The following is a 25,496-nucleotide window of genomic DNA, read 5'->3' as shown; positions in this document are numbered from 1 at the left end:
GAAATGGCCTCTGAACGCCTCTGTTGCTCCACAGTTCATTCAGGGTTTACGGAGGCCCCCACAGGGACCTGTCCTGGGCTGAGGGACACGCTCCGTGGGCTGAGCGCAGGTCTTGTCTTGGAGACAGACACAGCGTGACCACTGCGACCATCGCATAAAGGATGCTCCGGGGCCGAGGAGGGCCGGGTCGGAGGAGTTTTTATGCGAGACACCTAAGAGGGGTCTCCCGGAAGAATGGGTGTTTGCCAGTGTGGTAGGAGGTGGGCAAAGTGAATGAGGGCGGAGGGAAAGCACGAGGAAAGGCAATAAGACGACTTAAGAAATAACAAAGAAGGTTGTCGAGTGGCTGGTGCACCGGGGTTGTGTGGAGGGGTGTGTGTAGCGCGAGGATCATGTGTGATGCGCCAGACCCGGCAGCGCGTGGAGACCGTACTTTGAGTTTGGATTTATCCCCCAATCAGCGGGGGAAAGACTTAACTCATAGATTAGCTCCAGGGAAGGCAGCCGAAAAGCCTCGGGCTGGAGAGGAACTAGCGGCTGTCCCCTAGTTAAAGACCTCCAAGTCCGGGTACCCGAATCCCCGGGAAGCTGCGGCTTTGGGCAAAACCATTCTCCGGAGGCAGGGGAGAGAAGCCTAGTACTCAGAGCCGAAGTCCGCGGAAACAGCTGGAACGTCCACTCGCCCCTTCTCCTCGCGCTTCCCTTACTTTCTGTGCTCTGGTCCGCCCCCGTAAACTCGTCCCACCGCGCGTCTCCTCGCCCTGGGCCCCACCATTTGCTCCTTGGCCGCCCCCTCCCGCGCGTGGTACGGCCGGGCGGGCGCGCATCCTGACACAGGTTATAAAGCCCCAGCTGCGCGAGTCAACAGGGCACTCAAGATGCGCCCTAAAGTGTCGGGGCCGGGTTCTGCCGGGAACCGGCCGGGACCCGGGAATCCGGCGGCAGTAGCCGCAGCTCCTCTACCCGCAACCAATCCGGCTCCGGAGCCCTCTGTAGTGCCTGAACCCGCCTTTGCGCTAGCACCCGCGACCAGACAGAGAGCAGGATCCGGTTCCGCAGCCGTCTCGGGACCCCCAGCCGGGGCTCGCCGGGCCTCGGTGACTGGATCGGAGGCTGGAACCCAGCGCGCATCCGCATTCTCGGCCGTCCAGGAGAATGCCCAGTCCGTACCCGACAACTCGGATGCGTCGCGGACTCGCTTCATATTCCAAGGGCCGCCCTTTGGTCCCCGAGCCAGTGGCTTGGGGACTGGAAAGGCGATGAGCATCTTGAAGACACCGGCTGCCTACATCGGCCAGCGGGCTGGGGTGTCCGGCCCCGAGCGCGCCGCCTTTATTCGGGAGCTGGAGGAAGGTAAACTTGGTCCCGGGGCCCCCGGAGGAGGACTAGTAGGACTAGGGCAGCAGCAGGGAGGAGGCGGCCCCGTCGGATCCAGGAGCCCGCTGGCGCTCAGTCCCACCCCTCCGCCCACCTTAGCGAAGTCACGGTCTGCGGCGCCTCTCCGGTTGCGTCTTCCCCGTATCCTTCCCCGCTTCTCTCGCTCCCAGACTTCCGTCGGTGGGTCGGGCCCCGGGGCCCCCTCTTCGCGCCTGTTGCTGCGGCAGACCCGCGCACTCTCAGTGCCCCCTCGCAGGGCAACCGCAGTGCCAGGGGAGGGGCGGGGGGCTGCGTGTAGGCGCTGCCGGGTGCCCTCGGAGCCTGCGCTGGTCCGTGGCGCCAGCGACGGGGAGGTGAGTGGGCAGAAAGAGCGGTTTTGCCAAGGCCGGGATCAAGATCCGGCTTCCCCCCTAAAACACTCTTGGCGGTGGGCGGAGCCTCAGACAGAAGCTGCCTCTCCTCCTGCCTCCTCCCCTCTCTTCTGGGGCGCTGGAGCTCCCCAGATTGTGTCTAGTGGCTCATGTGGCCCCTCCCCCAGTGCTAGAGAAGTCTCCTCCTTCTCGCTTCGCGCAACAGGTGCGGCAGGAGTGACTGCGTCTGTTTTTGTGATCCGTGAGGTTCCAGTGTGCTGGCCAGGGCTGCCCTCTGGGTAAGGGATGCTGAGTCAGTCGGCACTGAACTTCCGCTGGCCGCCTCCAATCTCCTGGGTTCCAGGGACTGTAGGACTGTGATCACAGTACCTCACTCAGTACCTTTCCCCCGAGGGGGAACAATTGAGCCTAGTTGTCCCTGAGAGCAGGGAAGGGAGTGCTGACTACACGGGGTATGGAGAGGATATTGGCGGCGGAAAGGGAATTCTGTCTTCCTCCTCTTCGCTGGCCCTTGCTGTTGAGGGCAGGGGACAGTAAGGTGCGTGCGTACTCAGTCACTTCAATCATATCCGACTCTTTGCGACCCTATGGGCTGTAGCCTGCCAGGCTCCTCTGTCCATGGGATTCTCCAGGCATGAATACTGGAGTGGGTTGCCTTTCTCTTCTCCAGGGGGTCTTCCCGACCCAGGGATTGAACCCGGGTCGCTTGCATTGCAGGCGGGTTCTTTACTGCTGAGCTCCAGGGAAGCCCTGAACACTACGGTGCTGGGTATTATATGCTCCCTTTTTCCTGACTTGGCTGCCCACTTTTTCTTGCAGTACTGTGCCCTGACCTACGTCCGCCTGTCCAGAAGACCACCCAAGAAGAGGTCAAAGTGATGTTAAGTTTGCTGGAGGAGGTGCGTGTTGCCCACCCTACCCCGGCCAGCCCTCACCTCAGCCAGGCTCCCGTTTTCACTATGTCTGTATGGGTAGGCGTCTTCCTGCCTGGCTATCTCTCTGGGGGCCGAGCTGGAGGTCCCTCTTGTGGAAGACAGGTAGATGTGGGATGTTCAGGCTGGAGAGCTCTTAGCGCCATCCGGTCTGATCTCTTTTTTCATAGGGGGAAACTGAGTCAGGTCCCACAGTGGGTTCATGATAAGCTCTTGTCTGGTTCCTTGGAGAACTAGGGGACGGAGGGGGTTTCCCCAACTGGCCTTGCTTCCCTCTGACCCCTAGCTTCTCCCACGTGTTTGGGAGACTCCAGCAGCCAGGAACTCTATTCCTCAATGGATGGGGGTCCTTCTGTAGAGAGAGCGGGATCTGAACATGGCAGCCTGCATTGGCCAGTCCCTGGTGAAACAAAACAGTGTTCTGTTGGAGGAGAACAGCAAGCTGGAAGCCATGCTGGACTCGGCCACGGAGGAGGTACCTGGGTGGGGAGGAGCAGGGAGGGGTGTATCTCAGGCCTGCTGCCAAGACACTGTGCCAGGGTCTGTGCCTGCCTCTGCCCACACCCGACCCTGGGCTCCTCTTCCCCTGCCAGATTTTATATCTCAGACAGCAGGTGAGCCTGAGGGATGACCTCCTTCAGCTATACTCAGACTCTGATGAGGAGGAGGATGAAGATGAAGAAGAGGAAGAGGAAGAAGAGGAAGAGGAGGAGAGGGATGAAGAAGAAGAGCAGAGGCCTGAGCATCCCTGTGAAGCCTCAGAGCTGTGAGTGTCCTGCTCTTTTTTTTTTGTTTCAATTTTTCCCATGCCTCATGGCTTTCAGGATCTCAGTTCCTGGACCAGAGATTGAGCCCAGGCCACAGCAGTGAAAACTCGGCATCCTAACCACTGGACTGCCAGGGAATTCCCCATGAGTGTCCGGCCTTTGCCCTGGGGTGGTCCCTTCTCTGAACTTCAGTTTCCTTGTTTGCAAACAGGAACACCATGTATCTGCCAGTGGGGTTGCTGGGGCTAATTGAGGCCATCGCATCAGCCTGGGATTGGTGGGGGTGGGGAAGCCCTGGGTGGGCTGGGAACTGGGTTCCCCAAGCCTGTGCACCCTGACTTCCATCACTCCCTCTGCTAGGACTCCTGTGACGGAGTCAGAGTCGCACCACTGCCCGCAGCAGGAGGCCCTGCAGGAGCAGCTGCGGCTACTGGAGGAGGAGAATGAACAGCTTCGAGAGGAGGTCAGGATGGGGGGAGAGGGCGTGCTCCTGGGCAGAGGGTGCTGACTCTCCAGCTCCTTCCTTTCTCCCTCCTTCCAGGTCTCTCAACTCGACGACCTTGAGGAGGAGGAACAGATATTCATCCTGGATTGTGTGGAGCAGTTTTGTACATGAACTTGTAACTTGGGGTAGGGGCTTGTCCCAAGGAGCAGAGGGAAGAACCCAGGGCTTCAAGTCACAGCTCTGACACTTCCTAGCTGTGTGAGCTTGGACAAGTTCCTTGACCTCTCTGAAACTTCATCTTTAGAATGGGGTTAATCATCTTGGCCCTGCTGACCTCTCCAGGGGTTACAGTTGAGAAAGTGCTTTGTGCAAACAGTTAAGAGCTATATAGGTGCTCTGGGGCTCCCTTAAGCCTGCCTACTCTTGTTATTTGGGGAGGGAGAGAGAGGGGGCCATGAGCTGCCAGAGACCAGGCCCCCTTTCTCCCCAGGCACTGTATTAGGCAGAGGTTGTGCCTGGCCCCACGTGGTTATAAAGAGGAGTGAGATTTAGTGTTTGTCCCCGAGGAGTTCGGGCTTAGCTGGGGAGACAGAGACTCAAGGTGGCAACAGCTGAGCAACAGCTGGAGTGAGGTGCTGTTGCCCTTACCCCAAATCTGGCCTTCCTTCCCCCTGGGTTCCCTGAATGACCAGGGTCCCAGGCCCCTGGAGTAGGAGTCCTCACTTTCTGCCTCCTAGGAAAGGCTCAAGTCTCCTTCCTCTTCCCCATCCTAGCTACCTCTAGCCCTGGCCACCTGTTACATGGTCTCTCTGCCTCCATTCCTGATCTTCCAGGCCCTTCTGCACACAGCCCAAAGGAGTTTTCTAAAGCCAGACTATGTTGGTCCTCTGCCTAAAACGCCCAAGTAACTCCCTATTGGCCAAAAGGTAAACCCCACCCTCCCTACCCCAGCCCTAGTCTTCCGGGCCCTGCCCACTGCTCCAGCACTCTCTCCTGGTGTCCAGTGATCCCCTCTGGGCCCCCCCACACCCTGCCGGGGCCCTGTTGCTGCCCCTTCTGCCTTGTAAGCCCCACTTGGCCTGCGGAGGTCGTAGCTTCATAGATCTTGCCAGGCTGGGCTGGGTGTGGCAGCTGGGACCCCGGCTGCACCCTTTACACTTGCTGCACCTTAGTTCATAATTTGCACTGTTGTGATTTATTTTCCCCTCAGTCTCCACACTAGCCTTGAGCTCAGTGTGGGCTGGGGCCGGTCTTGCTGACCGCTTGCCCAGCACCCTGCTCCATGTCAGTCAGTAAACGTTTATTGTAAAGAAGACCTGAGTGAGGGATATTAAGCCCCGTGGAACCTTGGGTACCTGGCGGGGTGCAGGCAGACAGGGACATCTGGGAGACTGAGGGCCCCAGGGAGCCAGGGTTGACTTTTCCCCACTCCTCCCCAGCGGAGGCCAGCCAGCGGATGGCCGAGCTGTCGGAGGTTGTGGCGCTCAGGATGGAGAACTATGAACAGCAGCAGAATGAGGTCACCCAGCTGCGGGTCCAGGTCATGGAGCTGCAGCGGTGCTGCTGGTGTGTGCGTCGGGGCGTATGCGGGGCTTCCTCCTCCTGTCTCAGCCCCTGGAACCCATGCCCCTGTCCCTACTCTCACCCCAGGGGACTCAGCTCAGAGGCCTCTGTCTCGTGTCAGAGTCAGTGCTGGAGGAGACATCACGGAGCCTCTCGTCCTGTCCCTCCATCCCAAGTCGGGGACCGAGCCTAAAGAGAGACACAGGGTGTTCCCATGAAACAGGCCACGTGACTCCACCTTCTTTGGCCTTGTCCCATGTGACTTCTGTTTTAAAGAGCTGCTGACACTCACTGATGTGCCTGGGGAGACTTGCCGGCAGCGGGGGCTGCAGGGATGTGGGGAGACCTGGGGTGGGGATTCACTGGCTTTCGGTCCTTCCAGTATGGGGCTGAGACTGAGAAGCTGCAGAAGCAGCTGGCTTCGGAGAAAGAAATCCAGATGCATCTCCAGGGTGAGGTGAGGCTTCCCCCGAGCTCCCGGGACCCTTGGGTGGCCGCCTGAGTCTAACCAGCTCCTTGAACAGGGGCTGAGTCTGTCCTTTCCACAAACTCAGGCTCTGGCACAGGGCCTGGCAGGTGGCAGTTCAGTTGGGGCCTGAATGGAGTGGAGTCCAGGGGTCACCCTGTGTCATTATATGGGTCTAGGGTCTGGGCCCGTGGCCTCTTTGCCCAGGCTTCCCGGCCCCTTTGGGAGAGAGTGGGCAAGGCGTCCGGGCTGGGTGCGCTTGGGTCTCAGCAGAGCCTGTGGACGGGTCCCCAGCTGCAGGACCTGCAGGAGAAGTACTCGGAGTGTGGGGACATGCTGATGGAAGCCCAGGAGGAGGTGAAGACCCTCCGCCAGCAGGCCCTGGCGTCCACAGGCTCCATCACCCACTGCACATACACTGTGCCTCTGGTGAGGCCCCTGGCTCCTGCATGTTACCTCTGTGCGCCCTGTGTCTATCTGCAGTCCTTTCCTGGGTCTGGAGGTGTGTGTGTGGGGTCTTCTGGTAATGTCTCCCCGCTCTGTCCATAGGAGGCACTTCCTGATTTCCAGGAGACCCTGGCTGAGGAGCTCAGACTGTCTATAAGGAGGATTATCTCAGACCCTGTGTTTTTTATGGAAAGGTGCGTTCTGGGCCCCAGTCCCTTGCCTGCCCCACATTCACTCTTGCCTACCTGGTCAGCAGCAGCCTTTCTGGTAATGGGAGGGGTTTGCTCAATCACCCCTCTCCCCCACCGTGGTGTCTTTCATCCTGCCTCATTGGTCCCTGGCCCTTCCACTCAACACCTGTCCTCTGTGTCTATGTTCTGGGTCCGTCACTTCTCCTGGGATTTTTCTGCACCATGGGGTCCCCAGGGATTTCACACTTTCAGCTTCCCATTGCCTTGGGACAGAGAAGGCCCTTTTCTCTATTGAAGGAATTATGAAGTGACTCCAGAGGAGACATCAGACCTGGGGTAAGCCGACCAGGGTCTCCCCCTTCACTTGCTCTCACTTTTCAGCAGCCAGCTGGGTTTGTGATCCTACAGTCCTGGAGAAGGTCTGGCTCTTGGGTTGACTGGGCTGAGATGTTCTGGGAGGGAGATTCTCTAACCCTTTGCCTTCAAATCTTGCCCCATAGGTGGCCCTCTTGCCCCATAGGAGGCCTCTCCAAGTGGGTACTGGAGCCTTCGCTTCTCCCAACCAGAGCCTAAGAGGCAAATGATCGCTGGCCTAGGAGCTGGGAACACTGGGACTAAGTCCCAGCTTGAGCCCTTTACTGGCTGTGTGTCCTTGGACAAGTCACTTGACCTGTCTGAGCCCTACTAAAATAGATTTGTTCCTGTGGCAACTAGACCTGGGATGGGTTATGAAAGTTGAATAATGAAGGAGGGGGGCAGAGGAGATGTTATTGGTAGTCTGTTCTATGCAGCAGGGTGAAGTTACTGGGGGAAGGGGGGGCTTGTGCAGTGTTGGTAACCATTCTTCTTTACGCCAGGGCCATGGGCTGGGTGTTTGAAGCCTTGAGGCTGGTACCCAGCTGCCCTCTCCCTTGGCTGGGACAGAACTTGGGAGTGACCCTCAGGGTCCGTGTGGAGCCTGGGGTTGAGTGGGAGCCCCGATGGCTGGAGCCGCGCGCTGCAGATGAACGGGGAGGCTCTGGTTTAGAGGGTGTAGGCAACGACTTTTCTGTCTGCCTGCCCAGATATGAGCCACACCACAGAGAGGAGCAGGCACAGGAGCAGGGGCTCGAGGCTGGAGAGGGGCTAATGCCGGCCGAGGATTTTGTGCCTGCGAAAGAGTTGGTGCCCGAAGAGGAGCTGGGGCCCATAGAAGCGGCAGCGCCCGCTGAGGAGGGGGTAATAGAGGAGGTGGAGCTGGTGTCTGAAGAAGCTGAGGCCTGGGAGGACCTGGAGCTGGAGGTGGATGAAGCAACTCAGATGAACATGGTAACCTCAGCCCTGGAGGCCAGCGGCTTGGGCCCCTCGCACCTGGACATAAAGTATGTCCTCCAGCAGGTGGCCAACTGGCAGGAAGCCCATTTCAGGCGGCAGCTGAGGCAGAAGATGATCCAGAAAGGTGAGTGCTCCTGTGGGGGCCTCCCTCTGGCCAGCCTGACAAGCTGCAGATCATCAAGCTGATGAAAGTGAGGGTAGGTGAGCCCCTCGAGGGCTCACTTACTCCAGCCCAGGCCCCGCCAGCATGCTGATTTGCATGAACTTTGCATATCATTTACATAGACCCTTCAGGTCCCCAGCAGTGGGAACTGTGGCCCTGATGCTTATTTACATATTTGGGTAGGATTCCAGTTCTCCACCCTCTTTGGTCCTGGGGGCTGGGCTGGGGGTCAGGGCTGGGGCTGCAGCCTCCCACTGTGCCTCAGCTTCCTGTAGCTGCCTGCCCCCTTCCCCTGTACCCCACTCTGCCTCCCCCATCCCCAAAGCCCCCCAACCCTGCAGCAGTGGCAGCAGCAGGCCAAAACAAACATGGGGGGTGGGATTCTGGAGCCCAGGGTGCCAACCCAGGACTTTTGGAGGCTGGAGGAGGAAACGGCCAGCCATTTTCCCAAAGCCTGGGAGGAAGGGGGACCTTCTTGGACCCCCCAGGCAATTGGGATGAAGGCCTCTGCTAGCAAGGGCCACAGTCAGAACGGTCCCCTGGCTGAGTCTGAAGGTGTGCTAGGGTCTCCTACAGGGTGGGTCCAGTAAGGGTCTCCTCTCCCCAGCTGGAAGCCCCAAGGTTGGTACAGCATCTACTGAGTACAGGCCATGTCCTGGGCCGTGAGGACCCTGCCTTGAGGAGCTCATGGAAATAATCAAAGATGATTTAGTGACTCAAATTACCTTCTTTAATCCTCACACCCCTGTAGGTAGGTATTATCCCCATTTGGTGAGAAACTGAGGTTCAGAGAGCAGAGTGATTTGTTCGAGGTCACTGAAGCTCTTCACTGCTTTGCCATAATGCCTCCCCTTCCCCATCCCTCCTCTCTAACCTGGTCTTTGTGCCTTCTTGGCCTGCTGGGTTTGCTGTGAAGTTTATAGCCTGTTGGCAGCCTCATCATTCTACCTGGACTGCCATAACTTGGATGGCCCTTTGGTCACTGCTGGGTGGCCTCATCAGGGTTGCCCTGTACAGTTGTGTAGGTTGTACACTGAACACTGAATGGTGACCCCTATGACTGGGCAGTGGACAGCCTGCATAACTATCAACAGCTTCTGTCTCTTTCTGATGTGGCTGAGCCGGCCCAGCCCCTGCCTGCTGCCCAGGCCAGGCCTGTGGTCCTCAGGCCTCCAGTTCACATCCACTCCCTTCTCTTCCAGGCTTTGCTGTTCCCCAGCAGCCTGCAGAGGCCCCACAGACTACCTGAGGCCCTTCCTTCTGCTGCCTGGCCAAGCCCCACTCTCCTCAGACCCTCTCTTCACATGCTCCGAAGCAGGACCCCTGATCTGTCCCCAGCTCACCCCAGACAAGCCTGGACTGGAACTTGAGGGCCCAAGCCTCAAGCCTCTTCTGGGAGAGGCTGAAGGAACCCTGGCCCTTGTTCTGCAGCTGGTGCAAAAGCTGTGGCTGCTGGGCCTGGGTCATGTGTTGGCTCCTGGGGTGAAGAAGCCCAGGGGGAGGCCCCACCAGCTACCAGACCCAGCTCTGAGCTGGGGGCGGGGCTCAGGCCCTGGGCAGAGGAATTGTTCTGAGCACCCTGCTGACTATACACCCCTCACCCCTTGACCCCCAAATTAAACGTGGCTCCCCTGTCCTTGGTGACTTTTAGGGACCTGGTCGTTTCCTGTTCTTGGCTCTTCTCGGTTCCTAATTACTCTTTGTAACCAGAAGTGTCTGTGTGGGTGAGCACTCCCTCTGCCTGGTGGGGACCTCCCCCCCATCTCCTGTCTCTCTACCTGTGACCTGTGAGTATCCAGGCCCCCTCCCAAGGCCCTGTCACCCACCCACATCTTCTCCTCAATGCCCCTTGTTTCCTGTTCTAGGTGTTTTTCCCTCTCCCCCTCTTTACTTATAGACAGTGGAGTCGGGGCCCAGGACCCCGCTGGCATCTGTCCTGATCCCCACAGTGCTTCTCACGCTCCTGTTGCTTGTCAGTCTGTGTGCGTGCTGGTGCAGAAAATAAAGGACCTGTGTGCTCCCTGGCCCGACCTCTGCCGTCTTTCTCAGGGAGTGCACACAGGTGTGTGTGCATGTGCATGCGTGTGCGTGTGTGTGTGCATGTGTGCATGCCCTTTGGAGGGGCGAATATGTGGACAGAGGATGGGCTCTAGTGTCAAATGATGTGCTGGGGGTGTTGATTAAATGCATAATTATAGCCACAAATCCTCTGGGGTGGGTGATATGATAAATGATTGTCAGGTGATAAAGAAGATGTCCAGGCAGGTAAAGTTACCCTCCCAAGGGTCAAACAGGGCCATTCCTGGTGACTCAGTGGTAAAGAATCTGCCTGCCAGTGTGGGAGACACAGATTTGATCCCTGATCTGGGAAGATCTCACATGCTGAGGGGCAACTAAGCCTGTGCACCATAGCTATTGAGCTTGTGCTCTAGAGCCTGGGACCTGCAGCTACTGAGTCTGCATGCCACAATTACTGAAGCCCAAGCGCCCTAGAGCCCTAGAGCTCTAGAGCTCCCCTAGAGCAATGGAAGAGGCCACTGCAATGAGAAACCTGTGCACCATACCCAGAGAGTAGCCCCTGATTGCCACAACTAGACAAAAGCCTGCGCGGCAACGAGGAAAAATAACTGAACAACTTAAAATAACTTAAAAAAATAACCTAAGCAATATCAGGCCAGAGTGAACTCCACATGGGGCTTGAGTGCATCTGAGAGGCACATGATCTGACTGTAGCAGACCCCAGAGAATCCCAGGGACAGTGGGCTACCGTCTGTGGGGTCGCACAGAGTCGGACACTACTGAAGCGACTTAGCAGCAGCAGCAGCAGCAATGATGGTACTCACCTGGTGGTCCAGGGATTAAGACTCCAAACTTCCATTGCAGGGTGCATGGGTTCGATCCCTGTTTTGGAAACCCAAAATCACACTGGCTGTGCTGCGCTGCCAATAAAAAAATGGAGGCTCAGTCACACTGGGGAACCCTGGAGGAAGTGCAGCCTGTTGCAGCTTTGGCTGTCATCTGTGGACCAGCATCATTAACGTCTCCTGGAAGTTAATCAGAAATGCAGAATCTCAGGTCCCACCCCACGCCTATATTGTCAGAATCTGCATGTTGACGAGGTCCCCAGGTGATCCACATGCATATTAAAGTAGGAAACACACCTATCTAGAGCCCATTTCAGTTATCCCATCCTAGGGGCGTGGAAACTAGGACAGGCATCGGCCAAAACTCAGTCATCATTGGCTGAGGGCTGCTCCTGGGGGCATTAACTCTCTGGTGCTCTGGTCTCTCAGCACATGTGCTGGGGAAAAGCCCTCTGGCAGAGACTAGCTGTGTTTGTCATGGACCATGGTCAGCGTGGGCTAGAATGGCAAGTGCTGAGGGTGCGGGCAGGTCACTGACAGGGTCTACTATAATCAGATCTTGTGCCTTTCAGATGCACTCAAGCCCCATGTGGAGTTCACTCTGGCCTGATATTGCTTGTTTAAGATGGTGGCTGATCACAGTATCTTATAAAGAAGAATTACATCTGGAAGATGAGTGGTATAAGGCTTATACCAGTGCTTCAATTGATCCTGAATCCCTAAATGATATTTCTCATCTCCTTCCTCAGGCTATTGTTGGGGCAACTGCCTGTTTACGGTTCTCACCAGGCAGGAAGCTCCAAGACACTGCTCAGTGAATCCCCCTGAGTGCCAGACCCTGAATACTCACTCCTTCCTGCCCCCACTAGGAGGCAGTGATCCTAGCTCCTCGTGTTAATCAGGGTCAGTAACCCCGGCTAATAATTGACTTTTGCCTGATAGTCTAATGGCATGAAGCGCCTCAAATGCAGGCAGTCCCTATAACTTTTAATTTTTTTTCTTTATTTCTTTTTTTGGTTGTGCTGTGTAGCTTGCAGGATCTTTGTTCTCTGACCAGGGATCGAACATGGGCCCCCTGCTTTGGAAGTATGGAGTTCTAACCCCTGGGCTGCCAGGGAATTCCCAAGCCCCTATAACTTTTTTATTTATTTTGAAAACCTTTTTATCTTATACTGGGGTACGGCCGATTAACAGACAATGTTGTGATAGTTTCAGGTGAACAACGCAGGGACTCAGCCACACATATACATGTATCCATTATCCCCCCAACTCCCCTCCCACCCACTCTGCCACATAACTTTGAGCAGAGTTCCACGTGCTATACAGTAGATCATTGCTGGTTATCTGTTTTAAATACAGCAGTGTGCACATGTCCATCCCAAACTCCTTAACTATCTCTTCCCCCCACTTTCCTCCCTGCTGCCCCGCACAACCATAATCTCCTTCTCTAAGTCGGTGAGTCCGTTTCTGTTTTCTAAGTTCGTTTGTACAATTTCTTTTTAGGTTCCATATATAAGGGATGTCATAAGATATTTCTCCTTCTCTGTCTGACTCATTTCACTCAGTATGACGTTCTCTATGACACTCCGTGTTGCTGCAGATGGCTTTATTTCATTCTTTTTAAAGCAAGCCCCTGTAACTTTAGGTTTAGGAGAATCTTTACTGTTTTCCCTTGTGGAAGCATCTTCCCCTAGGAACCTGAAGTGTCCAGAATCGTGGGGAGAGGAAGTACAGATTTCTGAGGTGGTTGCCCAGCAGTGATGGTCGCAGGGCCACTTCCTGCTCGATTCATGGCTCCAGGTGCTCTGGCTGTTGGAGATACAGCACTGTTTAAGAACCTCTGGTTTGAAGTACATCCTGCGTCCCAGCCTCCAGGACACATCCCCAAGTTAGTGCCTTAATGGCACCTTTAATTCCAACCTTTTGGAGGCTCCTTAAAAAGCTAAAAATAGAGTTGCCATACGATCCAGAAATCCCACCCCTGGGCATGTATCAAGAGAAAACTCTAATTTGGAAAGATACATGCTGTGTTCACAACTTCACTATTTTACAATAGCCAAGACAGGGAAGCAACCTAAATGTCTGTCAACGGATGAAAGGATAAAGAATATGTGGTACAGATACACAATGGACTACTACTCAGCCACAAAAAGGAATGAAAGAATGCAATTTGCAACAACATGGATGAACCTAGAGTTTATTAAGTGAAAGAAGTTGGAAAGAGAAAGTCAAATACCATATGATATCACTTCATGTGGAATCTAAAATATGACACAAACGAACCTATCTACAAGATAGAAACAGACTCACAGACATAGAAAACAAACTTATGGGGAATTCCCAGTGGTTAGGACTCAGCGCTTTCAGTGCCGTGGCCCAGGTTTGATCCCTGATTGCAAGCCCTACTAGGATCCTGCAAGCCCCACAGCGAGGCCCAAATAAATAAATCTCCTACCCCATTAAAAAAAAACTTACAGTTATCAAAGGGGAAAAGGATTGGGGTAAATTAGGAGTTTGGGACTAGCAGATACACACTGTGTGTGCGTGTGTGTGCTCAGACATGTGCAACTCTTTGCAACCACATGGACGGTGCCCACCAGGCTTCTCTGTCCACGGAATTTCCTAGGCAAGAATACTGGGGTGTGTTGTCATTTCTTTTATTCCAGGGGATCTTCCCAACCCAGGGATGGAACCCATGTCTCTTGTGTCTCCTGCATTGGCAGGCAGATTCTTTACCAGAGTTCCACCTACTATATAAAGCATATATAAACAACAAGGGCCTGGATAGCACAGGGAAGTATGTTCAATACCTTGTAATAAACCATAATGGAAAAGGATTTGTGTCCATGTGTATAATTGAATCACTTTGCTGTATACCATAAGTGAATACAACAGTATCAATCAACAATACTTCAATTAAATAAAAGAGTAAAAGAATCTTGAACTCCAGGTTTCCAGAAATCCTCTGGGCTGGAAGAAGGACTTCTGTCCTGTCAAAGTGAAGCAGCGTACCTTTACCTGGAGAGTGCAAAGGCTCCCTTGAGGCGGATGCCTCCTACGATGATGCTTCTTGAGTTTTGCACCCGCTTCCCTTAAGGGCTTCTAAATCAAAAGCTAACATGAGGTCCTAGCATGTGGAGAAGTACTGCTCCACATAACAGAAGAAAGGGATTGTTCACCCCCAAATGCTGCGGGACCTGAATAACCTGGATAATATGTACCAACAGGAACCAGGACAACATACATGGAGTGGATTGTTGAGGCTGGTAGATCCAGGGGGATAAACTGCAGAATGGTAGAATGATTGGCTAGGGGAGTGTGAAACTGTTAGTTGCTCAATCGTGTCTGACTCTTTGTGACCCCATGGACTGTAGCCTGCCAGGTTCCTCTGTCCATGGGATTTCCCAGGTAAGAATACTGGAGTGGGTTGCCATTTTCTTCTCCAGGGAAACTTCCCAACCCAGGGATCAAACCCCGGTCTCCTGAATTACCGGCAGATTATTTACTATTTGAGCCACCAGGGGAAAGTTTATTTTACTTTATTTTGGCTGTGCCATATGGCTTGTGGGATCTTAGTTCCCCCATTAGGGATTGAACCTGGACCACAGCAGTGAAAGCACCCTGTCTTGACCACTGGATCACCAGGGGATTCCCAGGGGAGAGTTTATTGATATAAGCATCAAGAGTACTTTCTTATGACTCAGGATTTAATTTCCTGGCAAAGACACTTGAAGCCTAATGCCTCACTGGGAATGACTCCTTGAAGCTCAGACCAAAAAACAGTCTACAGCAATTGAGTTGAAGACTCCTGAATTGCCTCACCTGAATATTGAGGAAGGAGTCAAAAGGCTCAGAGAGACAGGCTCACTAGAATGGAGTTGTGATGTAAGATGAGAAAATCCACAGATGATTGTGATGTTTCAGGGGTTATGAGCACCCTACTTAACACAGCAATGGAGTCTAACTGGTGTAGGACCCAATCTCAGAATCCCATCACAAGGGTTTGCTTCCTACAACTCCCCTAGTACCCACTGTCTTGGGATGAGTCCCCCCAGATGCAGACTGGGACATAAGGATTTGAGAGCAACTAGTTTATTTGAGTGGTGATCTCAGGAAACACCAGGAGCAGCCTGAGGATGTGAGACAGGGAAGGGAAGGGAGCCAAGAAAGGAGATTGCTGATCAGGTTACTGTTACGGGTAACTAGGGCTGAGTCCTGCTGAGGATCTCTGCAAGACAGAGTAGCATACATTTCAGAATCGACCACCCCAGGGGCGAGGGAGCTGGGGCATTTCTTTTTAAAGATTTTTTTTTTTTTTTTGATGTGGACCATTTTTGAAGTCTTTATTGGATTTGTTACAATATTGCCTCTGTTTTGGTTTCTTGGCCACAAGACATGTGGGATCCTAGCTCCCCTACCAGGGATAGAACCTGTAACCTTACACAGAAAGGTGAAGTCTTAACCACTGGACTGTCAGTGAAATCCCAGAGGTGGAGTATTTATCCTCCAACTTTCAATCTGTCATTGACTGAGAGATGCTTCCAGAGGCACTAACTCCCCAGAATTTCCAGGCTGCTTTACATTGCCAAAGCCTTCAGGTGGAGAGTAGCAAGTGCCTATGGCAGGATGCTGTGACAGGCCTAAGAGCAGTAAGAGAATATGGGTGCAATGCCACGTGTGTGTGCCAGCCGCTTGCCTATCCGTGTGATAAATATTTATGGGGTACCTCCTGTTCTGGCACTGGGGTACAGCAGGGAAGAAGGACACATGGTCCCTGCCCTTACAGAGTCTCCCTTCTAACTGAGGAGGCAGACAATAAACTGACAAGCAGAACAACTACAGATTGTGAAGTGCGCTCCACAGACATACTATGCTATGATTAGAGACTACTGGAGGCTGCGTGTGAAGGGTGAGGAGCAGAAAGGGCAAGCCTCTTGGGAAAAGGCCTTTCAACCAAGACCCAGGAGAAAAAGAAGAGCCAGGCATGTTTATTGCCTGGGAAAAGCATTCCAGGCACAGGGAACAAGGAGGACAAAGGTTCGGGGCAGGAGAGAGCATGGCGTGTTTGAGTAGCAGAAAGGAAGAGGCAGGAAGAAGGAAATTTGGCATCCATGAGGGGGATGAAGACCGCAGGTCTAGATCTTGAGGCTTTGCCAAGGAGCCTAGGTTTCTTTTTTTGGCTGGACCACTCAGCATACAGGATCTTAGTTCCCCAACCCAGGATTGAATTTGTGTCCCCTGCAGTGGAAGCACAGAGTCTTAACCACAGGCCTGCGGGGGAAGTCCCAATGAGCCTAGGTTGTATTCTAATTGCAATGGGCAGCGCTGGAGGGTTGATTGGAGTGGTGTGATTTGATTTCTCTTTTAGAAAGCTCACTCTGGTTGTGACACTGCTGTCTATTCTCCCAAACACAATATAGAGTGGGTTTTTTTTGGGGGGGTGCTGTATGGCATGTGGGATCTTAGTTCCCCAACCAGGGATTGAACCCACATCCCCCCTGCACTGGAAGTGTGGAGTCTTAACCACTGGACCACCAGGGAAGTCCCCGCACTATAGACTATAGAGTCTTGTTCTACGTTAGGCTCTGGGGACGCGGAGGAGACGTAGCCATGGTCTCTGCCCCTGGAGCAGTACTCAACCCTCTTTCCCAGCTCAGCCCTGCCCCAACCTGCATCCCCTGCCCTGTGACACTTGACACAACTTGATCCATTGGAAGCTAGTTTATTTTGATGTGTGTTTCATGGGGCTGGGCTGGGCTGGGAGGTCACTGGGCTCCAAAGCTCGGTTCTCAGGGATGTTGATCCCCTTCCTCAGCACTGCGGCGGCCGAAGTCCATCCATCCATAAGCTGCTTCCTCTTCCTCCACCCATGGCCCCTGCTTCTTGGACAGGTCTGAGGGTCAGAGGTGGAAGAGGATGTGAGGATGGGGGAAAGGACTCTTTCTAGGCTCTGGAGACTGTGGCCAGGGCCATCCTGGGGGCGCCTTGGCCAAACCAGGCAGGGTGAGGCAAGCAGGGACGGTTGTTAGCAGCTCCTACCTGCAACCACGTGTGGCGGATCCTGAAGCCCCAGCTGCCTCCGGGGGTGCGAGGCTGGGCCCAGCCGGTCCATCCTGAGTGGCTCCTGGCCCCTATTGGCCCCTGGAGCAACAGGCGCATCTTGCAGCTGGGAGTGGGGCTTCCAAGAAGCTTCGCAGAAGGCGGCCAGAGCCAGCACCAAGATCAGTGCATGTCCACACAGTCGCTGCATCTTGTCTGCAAAGGAGAGAGGGACTGAGCGTAAAGGTGGGGTTGTCCAGGCACCCAGAGGCAGGGTGGACCCTCCTCCCTGCTGACAGGTTGACACTTCTGCATGGGCTTGTGGACTGTTCCTCCTGGTCCTACCATCTCCTCCCCTGATCCTCCAATCTCAAGCTTTGCCTTTTTTAAAGGCAAGGAATTTGTAACTCAGAGCAAGGCTTTCCAAACTGTTCTGTAGAATTTGAGGCCATGTGAGTGGCTCTACAATGTTTAAGTCTTGTGATTTAAGTGAACTTTTTTGTTTTTTTAAGTGAACTTTTAAATAGTAATATGGATGGGATATACACACTCAGCGGCACATAGCATTTCTTTGAAGCCCACAGCAACTTCACTGCATGGTGGGGTCACACTGTGGTAGGGAAGTTTCTGCTGCCGTTTTCACTTAACTAAGGACTATCCTCGGATTCTTCCCAGGTGATGCTAGTGGTAAAGATCTCGCCTGTCAATGCGGAAGACAAGAGACACGGGTTCGATCCCTGGGTCAGGAAGATAGCCTGGAGGAGGGCACAGCTACCCTCTCCAATATTCTTGCCTGGAGAACCCCCATGGTCAGAGGAGCCTGGTGGGCTACAGTCCATGAGGTCGCAAAAAGTTGGACACGACCGAAGTGACTCAGCATGTACCTCTACTCTGATTACAATCTACCAGTTGAAAAAAAAGACCCTGAAACTGTCACCATTTGTAGCTCTGTATCAAGGTGAGCCAAGTTTGGGAAAACCAGAATACAAAAATAAAATGGATGCTCAAACAAATCTAAAATTCTATTCTGAGGATTCAACAGTTTCATGTTCTTTCAGGCTCATTGTTCTGATTGGCTTTATTGAAAGCAAATGATAAAAATATTGCCTTCAAAGAACACATTTGTATACATGAAATACTTCTTTCATCTGTTTTATCTGTTAAATTTCCTTTGGGAGAGAAAACGTTCTTCTGCTAAAGAAACGAAGTTGAAAAACCCATGCTCCAGAGCAATGCTGTCCAATATGGCAGCCTCCAGGCACACATGGTTCTTTACATTTAAATTAATAAAAAATTAAAAATTCCTTGGGACTCCCCTGGTGGTCCAGTGACTATAACTCTGAGTTCACAATGCACTGGGCCCAGGTTTGATCCCTGGTCAGGGAACTAGATCTCACATCCTGGAACTAAAAGTTCGCATGCCGCAACTAAGACCTGGGGCAGTCAAATAAACAAATGAAAATAAATATTAAAAAAATTCCTTCCTCACACATCAGCCATATTTCTAGTGCACATATGGCTGGCCAGTACTGTATCTCACAGTGAGGCTACAGAACATTACCACCATCATGGAAAGTTCCATGAGGCAGTGCTGGTCTATGAAGGAGCTTGAGATGAGTTCCAGTTCCAACCCTGTCCAATTTGTATGACTTTGGGCAAGTCACATCTCCTTCTGGGCCTCCGTTTTCTTACCTGAGAGATGGGAAGATAGCCTTCATCCTAACCCTTCAGAGCTGGGGTGAGCATGAAGTCAGAGGGTCAGGGCAGGGCCCTGGTTGAGGGAGTGGGGTAGCTCGAAGGCAAGGGTTGGGATGCCAGGGTGGATCCTAGAGCTGAGACCTAACCCAGCTCTGGGCTAAAGGAAGGGTCCCAGCGCTGGAGACACTGAGATGTGAGCCTGGTAACTTGATGAGGGCAGGGGTCCCATCAACCCTCATCCCATCCTCTTCCCCCCTTCCTAGGTGCTCTCACCTGTGGAGCTGGGAGGTGTGTGACGCTGCTGTTGGCCTGGAGCCTCACTCCTCTGCTCTGCTGGGTGTTCCAGCCCTGACTTATAAACCCTCAAGGCCCCTCCCAAGCCCTCCTCCCCCAGGAGGGGAGGCTCCCCACTGCAGAGAAATAGGGGTGGGCACAGGTACCTCACCCCTGCCCCACCCTGTCCTCAATCTGTCATCCGGATGTGGGGGAAGAGAAGGGGAGCTGACCTTCACCGTGAGGGGTAGGAGCAGGGTGGGGGCAAGTTCTTCATTTGGACATGAGGGTAGGTGGGAGACAGGCTCCCTGGGGTCAGGGGTAGAGTCCCCTGCCGTGTCCTTGGGGTCAGACACCTGTTGATCATCCCTTGGACCACATCCCATTTAGATGAACCAAATGACCTTAGATTCAGAGAAAAGAGTGTTTCACGACAGGTTGATGTTTGAAGAACAGGAAGTGTGTGAGTGTGGAGTGAGGTATTGATCCCCTGTCCCCTCTGTCAGGCTCTGCAAACAGGATGTGCCACAGTTATCAGAAGCAATGGGCCGTGGGCTGATGGCCCCTCTCTCTCCACCTGGTGGCTGCATCCTGGTTGCCTCTGAAGCCCCTTCACCTGATTTACCTGGAAAATCCTGAGTTTCCCCCCCTCCCATGCCCTTGGTGCCCTCTGCACTGAGCTGGATTTAGCTTGGGGCTCCCCATCATTTCTCAAGTCTGCCCCTCCTCCCCTACTCCTTCCTACCCCCACCCTGCCCCCAGCCAGTTCCTTGAGGCTCCTACACTTCCGGGCTCCCTCCCTCATTTTGTTTTCAAAGTAACATATTAATCTGCACTTTTCAATATAAAAATACATCTTAAAGTGGTTAACAAACAGACTAAAGGGTTTGCCAGAAAACCAGAAAATCGAATGGTATGTTTGGTTGACTTATTTGATAAATTGCTGCATTGACCTTGTTTGGATGGATGTAACCAGCTCTAGGCTGTGTTCGATTTTTCCACAGTTGAGACTAGAGATTTTGCTCTTGTTCATGTGTCAACAGGCCCCCTCCCTGTCTGGGGGAGTTTTGATGTCCCTTGGGTTCTGCATAAGGGGCTATGGTACCCACGCTCACAGCCAGTCTTGCTGAGAATGAATAGGTGATGAGAGAAGCAGGCTGTGAGGTGTCCATGGCAACCAGTAGCCAAATGTTCTGATAAATAACCAGTCTCATCTGGAGCAGGACTCAGTGACTCAGCAGATGGAGTACATGAAAATGACAAAAACGGGGCAGACGTTGTTGATAATTAATTGAATCACAGAATCTCAGAGATGGAAGGGACTTTGAGGGGGCTTGGGAGAAAAGGTGGGGTGGGGAGCAGCTCTGCTCACATCCAAGGGGAATAGAGATGTTCTCATTGCTATGGTAACGGAAAATTATAAGCTTTCCTCAAAGCTCTGGTTGTACAGGAACTGAGACCTGATTTCTGCTGAGGGGGGGGTTATGCTGCCTTGGCTGTTCTGTAGGCTGGTTCTGGAGGGGTGGACACTGCACAGAATAGAAACCAGAACTCTCATTCAACGGGCTTCCCTTGTGGCTCAGTTGGTAAAGAATCCACCCTCAATGCGGGAGACCTGGGTTCGATGCCTGGGTTGGGAAGATCCCCCGGAGAAGGGAAAGGCTCCCCACTCCAGTATTCTGGCCTGGAAGGGTGGCCACTGCACAGAATAGAAGCCAGTACTCTCATTCAACAGGCGATGGTGGAGGGCTACTGTTAGTGGGTGCTCACGGGCACGCGGGGGTTGGGTGGGGGTCTCACAATCACAGAAACTGCTTGTTCTCCTCACAAGGGGAGTTTGTCCTCTGGCAAAGGGACGGGTTTCCTGGCACTGCTCTCTTCCAGCTTTGGGCAGATGCCTCACTCTCTGAGCTGTTTTCTCCCCCTGGAAATGAAAGAAATAACTTAGAGAGAAGTCTTTAAGAAGATATACCTAAGGGTGGGATGTTTCAAGAGAACAGCATCGAAACATGTATATTATCTAGGGTGAAACAGATCACCAGCCCAGGTTGGATGCATGAGACAAGTGCTCGGGCCTGGTGCACTGGGAAGACCCAGAGGGAGCGGGTGGAGAGGGTGGTGGGAGGGGGGATCGGGATGGGGAATACATGTAAATCCATGGCTAATTCAAGTCAATGTATGACAAAAACCACTACAATATTGTAAAGTAATTAGCCTTCAACTAATAAAAATAAATGAAAATTAAAAAAAAAAAAAAAGAAGATATACCTAAAGCACAGGGCACAGAACAATGTGGGCATCTAATTCGTTTGCATCTTCTCCCCTTAGCCTCTCTGGCCTCAGTTAGCCTCATTGGTGAAGTGGTTATCACTCATTCCTATCTCACATGGCTGCAGTGAAGGGCGAATGTGGTAAGATCTTGCATACACAGGGTAGCTTCTTCCCTTCCAAGGACTGAAGAACGTCATTCCCTAAAAAGCATTGTCTTTGAATCCAGGGTTTTCACTCCTGCTTGCCATGGCTCAGAGGGACGCCCACCCTGAGTTGCTATTGAAAGAGGAGGCAGGGAGGGAGGCTATGGAGGCTGGGCCTCTCAGGGGCCAACACCAATTGGTGTGCAGAGGGCTTTGGAATTTGTGAGGCCAGGTGTGGAATCCTGGCTTTAACACCAGAAAATCCAATTTCTGGGTCTACCAAGTTGAAGAGCAGGTCCCAGAACCTGGGGGCCAGCCCCCTCCCCTGTCCTCATGGTAACAAAAGTGCAGAGTGCCAGGCACTAAATCCTCTGCGAGAATGAATGTAGTTGCTCTTCTCCGTGATACTTGGACATAAGTGCGAGCATGGATGAAGAAACTGAGGCTCAGACAAGCAAAGCAATCCCTGTCCTGAGTTTACACGATTGATCAAGGAAAGCTGGGCTTGAAACTCAGATCTCTATCTTCCTAGTGCTGGGGTCTTTCTCCTCCCAGTGGGGATATGGTGGGTAGAATAATGGTTTCCCAAAGAGGCCCACACCCAAACCCTGGGACCTGAGAAGATGTGGCAAAAGAGACATTGCACATGTAATTAAGATTACTGACTTTAAAATAGGAAGTTCACCCTGGATGACTGGAGAGAGCCCGGTTTAATCAGATGAGCCCTTAAAAGCAGAGAGCATTCCTGGGCTTGAAGCAGAAGTGATGTGGCTGAAGGATGAAGCAAAAAACTTGAGTGTGAAGGATCAGCCCTTGCTGGTTGGACGATGGAGGGAGGACGAGATGAGGGATGCAGGTGGCCTTAAGGACATAAGTGGTCCCCGCTGACCTTTAGCAAGGAACAGGGACCTCAGCCCCCACAGCTGCAAAGAATTGAACTCTGCCAACAACTCAGATGAACTTGAACTTGGATTCATTCTTGGCCCTTCCAGAAAGGAAAGAAGCCCTGGTGACACCTTGTTTTGGCAAAGCGGGCCACGCTATACCCGGACTCCTGATCTGCAGAACTGTGGGGGATTGAATTTGTGTTGTTTCAAGCTTCTGAGTTTGCGGTCATTTATCACGGCAACACTAGACAGTGAGTCCAAGGGATTCCAGCCTTTTGAAGGTTTCTGTCAGCAAGAACAAGCTCTGCATGAGTTGGTGGGTGATTTTTCCAATGTGATTAAGCTTTTTTTTTTTTTTTTCCTCAAAGCTTTTGGCTGTTCTTCTAGTCCATTTTTGTTTCAGTTATTGAGTGTGTGCTGAAAACCAGGGTCTGGATGAGGCCCCAGGAATAAGGTGTATCACTGACCTTCTCATGACTTTGGTGGAGTTTAGATTCTTGTGGAGGGGGACACACAAAATAGACCATAACAATGGTTCCCCATCAAGAGGAGAATCCTCCCTGGGGAGGGAAACTCTCCAGGGCAACCTCCCCCCAGCCCCTCTCCAGTGCCCCCAACTACACTTCCGCCTGCCAGGAACGGTCTTGCGGAATCTCTGATAAGCTGCTATCTGGGAGGCCATGCTTGTCTTCCTAATCGGTTATTGATATTAAAAAAAAAAGGAGAGATTGGTGATGACTCAGTCACCCGCCTCAGGTGATGGGGCCTTGGAGGGTGTGAAGGTGCTGGGACAAGCAGTGACACCTGGGTGCCATTCGTGTCCACTGGAGCATCCCCTGTCCCTCCCAGGGCAGGGGCAGGGGAGGGGGACATGGGTTCACGACTTCTGGCCTCACTTGTTGTCTGAGGGTCGTGAAGGACCAAGAGAGGACAGCCCACATGATGCTCTCGGGCCAAGGTTTAGCCTCTGCCTTCGCTCCCTGGCCCTGCCTCTCACCTTCAGAAAGGCTGGGCAGGAGGAAGGAATTTGACACGAGGGGGAAGAGGAGAGCAGGGCTAGTCTTTTTTTAAAAAATACTTTTATTTAGTTATTTATTTTTACAGCCGCACTGGGTCTTGGTTGCGTTTCTCTAGTTGTGGTGAGCAGGGGCTGCTCTCTACTTCTCACTGCGGTGGCTCCTTTGGTGGCAGAGCACGGGCTCTGGGCGCCTGGGCTTCAGTAGTCGTGGCAAGTGGCTCAGTAGCTGTGGCTCCCGGGCTCCAGAGCACAGGCTCAATAGCTGTGGCCCAGGGACTTAGTTTCTCTGAGGCATGTGGGATCCTTCTGGATCAGGGATTGAACCTGTGTCATCTGGAACGGCAGGCGGATTCCTTACTGCTGAGCCACAAGGGAAGCCCATGGACTAGTCTTAAGGCTATGGCAAGGAGCCTGTTTTTTTTTTTTGGCCAGACCATGCGGCATGTAGGATCTTATAGTTCCCCAACCAGGGATTGGACCCAAGCCACCAGAAGTCCTAACCTAGCCATCGGAGTCCTAACCACTGGACACCAGGGAAGTCCCTCGCCTTCTCATCTGCTGACCACCTGGGCCTGAACTGTGCTCAGCCCACACTTCACCCTGGGAGCTCGAAACCCATCTCCCACACCAGGCTGCAGCCGGGTCCTCTGACATCAGAAGCTGGGGTGAGGCCCAGGCGGGAGTCTGTGCGCAGGAGTTTGTTGAAAGAGAGGATGGGGTCAGCGGGCTCTGACCCTGAGCTCCAGTCCCAGCTGTTTCACTTCCCAGATGCCATCTAAGGCGAGACACAGACATGAGGGGACGCTGGGCGGGGGTGGGGTGGGGGTGTGGGGGGGTGGGTCTTACTTACACGGAGGGTGGCGGTGAGGCTTAAAGGAGATGCCTGTAGCCTTCACGTGGTCTCTGACCCATGGCAAATTCTAAGCTGTTATTGTTCGGTCACTAAGTCCTGTCTGACTCTTTATGATCCCCATGGACTGTAGCCCACCAGGCTCCTCTGTTCATGGGATTTCCCAGGCAAGAATACTGGAGTGGGTTGCCATTTCCTCCTGCAGGAGATCTTCCCAACCCAGGGATCCAACTTGTGTTTCTGTGTATCCCGCACTGCAGACGGATTCCTTATCGCTGAGGCACTGGGGAAGCCCCCAGTTCTAAGTAAGAGCTGCTATTTTTATCATTGGTGCTTTCATTTCCACAGGCTTATCCTCAGCGCTGTGGCATCTGGCTGACTCCCAGAATATCCATGTCCCCTGTGTCCTTGGTGATTTTCCTCCCCTGCAGGTTTGTGCCTCCTCCTGCAGGCAGGCCTCACACCAGCTCCTCAGTTCTATCTACCTTCTGCCTCCCGCAGCCCTGGTCACATCCTGGTCTCCACCCTGGGGCCTGTTTTGCCTCCCATATCTTAACGTGAATGCCTCCCCCTGCTGAATAAGAGCATATCGCCTCACTTAACACTCAAAATCAAGACTGGAACCCCGTTTACAGACTGTCAAAACCCACTGAATGCACATTTTGGTCAAAATCCACTGAATGCACACTTACGATTTGTGCATTTCATGGTATGCCAATTTTATTTTAAAAAACTATTGCAAATGCTGAACTCTCGTTAATGAAGTGCTTAGAGCAAAGTGTACTGTGCATTTATTTTGAAATGCATGAAAAAACAAGATAGACAGCTGGATAGATATGAGATCAAGAACAGCAAAATATAAATTATAGAATCTAGGCGATAGGTGTATGAATGTTCACACTAAAATCCAACTTTTTGTGTGTTTGAATTTTTTAATAATAAAATATTAGCAAGTGTTTCGTTTAGCAAGATCAGGTGGTGGTTTTATTTATTTGGCCACGCCTCGCAACTTGCAGGATCTTAGTTCCCCAACCAGGGATTGAACCAGGGCCCCCAGTAGTGAAAGCTCTGAGTCTTAACCACTGGACTGCCAGAGAATTCCCGATAGTGGTTTTAAGTGGGAAAATAATTCTGAAAGTACCCGTGAGAGGACTCTGTACACAGGTGCATTTCAGAGATGGTCAGCCAGGTTGACTTGCTTGCCCCGGTCCCACATGTAGGAGGTGAGGAGGCTGAGCTGTGAACCTAATCTCTCTTTTTGGTCTCTGCGTACCGCTGCCTCTGCTTGCCTGCAACCTCTGTTCCACCCTCTCTCCTTAAGCCTGGCTCTTGCTGAATCTACCATTGCTGGACCCCCAGTTCCTCTCCCATTTGAGTCCTCGCAAACTACCTACCCTTCCTGGTCTCACTTTCATCC

At 52.9% G+C, this 25,496-nt stretch overlaps 2 protein-coding genes across 2 annotated transcripts; one reads left to right on the top strand and one right to left on the bottom strand.

Moving 5' to 3' along the window:
- The first annotated feature begins 851 nt into the window (after positions 1-851).
- Positions 852-10,061, top strand: HAP1 (huntingtin associated protein 1). The gene is given in 14 exon segments (XM_043900957.1): positions 852-1,353; positions 2,568-2,647; positions 2,967-3,155; positions 3,274-3,446; positions 3,808-3,910; positions 3,989-4,055; positions 5,332-5,458; positions 5,734-5,791; positions 5,793-5,912; positions 6,216-6,350; positions 6,471-6,562; positions 6,857-6,895; positions 7,624-7,997; positions 9,239-10,061. Coding segments are annotated over 14 exon segments (2,079 nt in total). The 5' UTR covers positions 852-878; the 3' UTR covers positions 9,286-10,061.
- Positions 10,062-16,607: 6,546 nt separating this feature from the next.
- GAST (gastrin) lies at positions 16,608-20,545 on the bottom strand. Its single transcript, XM_043900956.1, has 3 exons — positions 20,526-20,545; positions 16,940-17,155; positions 16,608-16,793 (listed from the first exon to the last, which is right to left on the bottom strand). The coding sequence occupies exons 2-3, from the start codon at positions 17,148-17,150 to the stop codon at positions 16,690-16,692; spliced, it is 315 nt and encodes a 104-aa protein (XP_043756891.1). The 5' UTR covers positions 17,151-17,155; positions 20,526-20,545; the 3' UTR covers positions 16,608-16,689.
- Positions 20,546-25,496: the final 4,951 nt, after the last annotated feature.

This window comes from Cervus elaphus, chromosome 5, assembly GCF_910594005.1.
Source record: "Cervus elaphus chromosome 5, mCerEla1.1, whole genome shotgun sequence".
Classification (NCBI taxonomy): Eukaryota; Metazoa; Chordata; class Mammalia; order Artiodactyla; family Cervidae; genus Cervus; species Cervus elaphus.
Note: the sequence above shows the minus strand (reverse complement) of the source record. Positions and strands in the feature narration are given on the sequence as shown.

What these genes read in the sequence shown, in the direction of transcription:
- GAST (XM_043900956.1), bottom strand. Translation starts at nt 17,150, where the DNA reads ATGCAGCGACTGTGTGGACATGCACTGATCTTGGTGCTGGCTCTGGCC. An exon ending in TCCGCCACACGTGGTTGCAG is followed by an intron (nt 16,794 to 16,939) that starts GTAGGAGCTGCT and finishes TCTGACCCTCAG; the next exon opens with ACCTGTCCAAGAAGCAGGGG.